This window comes from Quercus suber, unplaced genomic scaffold (assembly GCF_002906115.3).
Source record: "Quercus suber isolate HL8 unplaced genomic scaffold, Cork oak 2.0 scaffold_239, whole genome shotgun sequence".
NCBI classification, from domain to species: domain Eukaryota; kingdom Viridiplantae; phylum Streptophyta; class Magnoliopsida; order Fagales; family Fagaceae; genus Quercus; species Quercus suber.
The window spans coordinates 305,107-309,017 of record NW_027069696.1 but is presented as its reverse complement, the minus strand read 5'-3'; the positions used below and the strand labels follow the sequence as shown (position 1 = coordinate 309,017).

The 3,911-nt window shown below is 43.8% G+C and overlaps 1 protein-coding gene across 1 annotated transcript; it reads right to left on the bottom strand.

The window, feature by feature from the left end:
* Positions 1-296: 296 nt before the first annotated feature.
* LOC136070516 (uncharacterized) lies at positions 297-1,214 on the bottom strand. The gene is made up of 2 exons (XM_065780537.1): positions 738-1,214; positions 297-512 (listed from the first exon to the last, which is right to left on the bottom strand). Exons 1-2 carry the CDS (start codon positions 1,212-1,214, stop codon positions 297-299), a joined length of 693 nt encoding a protein of 230 aa, XP_065636609.1.
* Positions 1,215-3,911: the final 2,697 nt, after the last annotated feature.

The window sequence follows — 3,911 nt, the reverse complement described above, 5'->3', positions numbered from 1 at the left end:
GGCATCACTTCATAGTGGTAATTACCAATGGGGGTAACAAAAGCGGTTTTCTCCTGGTCATCTGGGGCTAACAGTATCTGATGGTAACCTTGGAAAGCATCCAAGAAACTCATCCGAGGATGGCCGACAGTAGCATCTACTAATTGATCAATCTTCGGCATAGGGAAAGGATCCTTAGGACAAGCCTTATTCAAGTCCGTGAAGTTCACACAAACTCGCCACTTTCCACTCTTCTTCTTTACCACCAAAGTATTTGCCAACCATTCGGGGTAAAAAACTTCTTTAATAGCCCCAGCTTATTTGAGCTTCATCACCTCTTCTTTGACTACATCAGCATGCTCTTTGGATGGTCGCCGAGAAGGCTGCTTCTTGGGTACACTTAGAGGGTTAACCCTCAAATGATGGCAAATGAACTCCGGGTCCACTCTTGGGGCTTCATAAGTACTCCAGGCGAATACATCAATATTTCTTTTAAGGAAATCAATTAGCTCTTCTTTCTCTGGTTGAGGTATCTGAGATCCGATTTGAAAGTATCTCTCAGGATTGGTCCCAATTAAAACCCGCACTAGGTCCTCGCATTTAACACCTTCATCATGACCTTCGACGGGTGACAACCGACCCTTTAACTGCTATAGGTCTCCCTCCGTCCTGGCTGAGGATTCAATCTCAGGCTCGTATTGTATGGCAGCCACCAAACATTGCCTAGCCGAGGATTGATCTCCGCGAATCTCACAAACGCGCCCTTCGGAAGGATATTTGACTTTTTGATGCAGAGTGGAGGAAGCAGCCCCTAGCGTGTGTAGCCAAGGTCTGGCTACAATCGCTGTATAAAGGGAATAGACATCGACAACAATAAAATCCACTTCAACCACTTCCGAGCCAGTCTGTACGGGCAGCCGTATTTGTCCTTTCGAGGTGACCATCCTTCCCTCGAAGCTGACTAGGGGAGAACAATAGGGAGTTAAGTCATCTAGCCTGAGGTTCAGCCCCTTGAAAAGATCAGGATACATAATCTCCACCGCGCTACCCTGGTCCACCATCACCCTCTTCACATCATATCCCCCGATCCTGAGTGTGACTACCAAAGCATCGTCATGAGGTTGAATGGTTCCAGCTTTATCCTCATCCGAAAAGCCTAGCACGGGCTGAACAGCTTGTGTATGGCTCCTCGGATCTCGACCAATATCCCCCGCTGGTAGCCGAGCCACTGACATAACTTTGGACGGCCAGGACCCTGTTCTTCCTGGCGCTGCCAAAATGACGTTAATAGTACCTAATGGAGGTTTAGTAGAATCCCTCTTCTCGGACTCAAAATTTACTTGGCTTCCTCGGCCACTAGAATGGTGCAAAAGGTGCCTCAACTTGCCTTCGCGGACCAACTAGTCCAAGTGATCCCACAAACTTCTGCAGTCTTCAGTGGCATGCCCATGGTCTTGATGGTATTGACAATATAGATTGTGATTACGCCTCTCAGGGTTCCCTACCATTTTACTCGGCCACCTAAAGAATGGTTCATTCTTGATTTTTTCTAGAACTTGATGAACTGGCTCCTTGAATATTGTATTGACTGCCTGGGCATTTGCTGAGCCCGACTGCCCAGCGAAATCTCTCCTCGGTTTATTGCTATTGTAACGGTCCGACCTAAAGTCCTTCCTGTCTTGGGGGATAACCTTATCCTTACCCTTCCCTTGCTGCTAATCTTCTTCAACCCTTTTATATTTTTCAATACGATCCATAAGTTGACGCATGTTAGTGACAGGCTTGCTAGACAAGGATGTTCTTAAACCATGATCAGTGGGGAGACCCAGCTTGAACGTGTCTAGGGCCATTGCATCAAAGTTTCCCTCCATATCATTAAACATCTCCCAATATCTATCCGAATACGCCTTAAGGGACTCACCTTCACGCATTCTCAAGGATAGCAGAGAAGACAAGGGCCTGGCCACCCTTCGGCATGTGACGAAACGTAAACCAAAAGCCTGAGTGAGCTCTTGGTAGGAATTGACGGAGTCTGCTTTCAAATTGTCAAACCACCTCATGGCCACGGGTCCAAGGCTAGAAGGGAATACCTTGCACATCACAGCTTCATCTCTAGAGTAGACAGCCATCCTTTGGTTAAAATGGCTCACATGCTCCACAGGGTCAGTTTTACCGTTGTAAATAGTAAAGGTTGGCTGGTTGAAACGCCGAGGAAGCTTCGCTCCTTCAATCCTACGTGTGAACGGTGACCTGGAGATTTGGTTCAAAGCCTTACTCATGGCATCATTTCCTACCCCTCCATGTGATGGCCTTTGGGGTTGCTTCTTGCAAGGGTGTTCATCCTCATATGAAAAAGATTCACTGACTGGAGTTCGAGACCTCTGTTCATAAGTGATATCTTGTTTGTCACCTGAGTCGTCATCAGAATGTGAGGCAGCACGTTTTCTTTTCGCATGGTGCAGCTCCCTTCTTAACCTTTCAATCTCTATTTGCATGCTGTTTTTCTCTGCATGAGAAACATGACTTCTGCCACGAGGCTGAGTTCGTTCAGTGTGTGTAGTATGCACATTGCCTTCACAGTCTTGTCTCCGCCCCAAATTGAGAATAGGATCTATATGTTGGGACGCCCCAGATTCTGCCAGTTGTTGCCCTAGTTCAGCCATGATCAACTGCTACTACTTCCCCTTACACTCAAGCTCTTCCCATAGACGGCGCCAATTGTAAGGTTGGGATTTGTGGCCCAAGCCCAAAATAATTAATTTGTAGAGTATGGGTGAAAGAGCTAGGTTAAGTATGAGATTAATAACAACGAATCACAACTTTCAAGCACAAGCTAACATGAAACTACACGTAAAGAGTGAATATCCAAAGAGCTATATTATTGATTATCTGATGAACAAAGATCTTAAGGTTACAGTCCAGTTCTCTCTTCTTCTATTTTCTTTTTCCTCCCCCCATTTCGTTAGGAGCCTCTTTCCTTTATATAACTCCCCTTCTCTTCATCTCCATCGTCCACTTGTTCCTCATCCATGAGTTTACTTGAGTACGTGTCACGTCAAGCATCTTCTTTAGCTCTGTGTGAGTGGCAGTAGGTTAGGGTGCACTGTTCAGGGGTCTTCTCCACATAAATGCGGCCAGAAAAGTTGCTGCAGAGTATTAAATACGGTAGTAGCAGCTTTCCCTTTAGATATTTCTCCATCCTTATCGTTTCCCAGCATACTCAAAGCTTATCTTGATCAGGTGGAGTCCTCGGAATGTCATTTTGACCTTTTACACACTCAATTGATTTATAATATTTGCGTCAAAGGATTACAACCTCTTCGGACAGGAGATATCCTCTTCGGATTGTAATCATTCTTCCTTCTGAGGGTCCCACTTCCAGATGGGCTCTGCCCTTACCATCTCCTTCTTCTCGGTCGTAAAATAGCTCTCATATGGGCTCTCGGCCCACTATTTTGGACTGGGCCCTTTTTCCCCCACAGGAACATTAGTAAATTAATGACTTTTATTTTTAGAAGCAGGACAATATTTTGGGACATCTCAAAATGGAATAGAGGACCAAAAAAAGTGGGACGGAGGGAGTACTAGATAGGCCCTAATGGGTCTTTGGACCAAACCTAACATTTGAGTGAGATTTTCCAAATGGGTTTGGATTCAAACTTTAAACGTCCTTGGGTTGACAAAGGATTTGAGTTTTAAATCTTAAACTAATTAAATGCAACCTATTTATATATTTAAAATTTTAAATTAGTAACAAATTTATTATTATTATTATTATTATTATTATTATTATTGACATAAAAACAAGGATTTTTTTATAATAAGTAAATATGTTTCTCTTTTAATATTATTTAATTTGGTATAATTTTTTAAAATTTTTACGTACCTCTTTCGCTGATAAATAGCAGCTTTAATTACGAGGTAATCGCCTC

Bases quoted from the DNA above. Each gene is read 5' to 3' on its own strand.
- LOC136070516 (XM_065780537.1), bottom strand. From the start codon at position 1,214: ATGTCAGTGGCTCGGCTACCAGCGGGGGATATTGGTCGAGATCCGAGG. The intron at 513-737 runs GTTTGTGAGATT...ATCGGATCTCAG, and splicing joins AATATCCTTCCGAAGGGCGC to ATACCTCAACCAGAGAAAGA.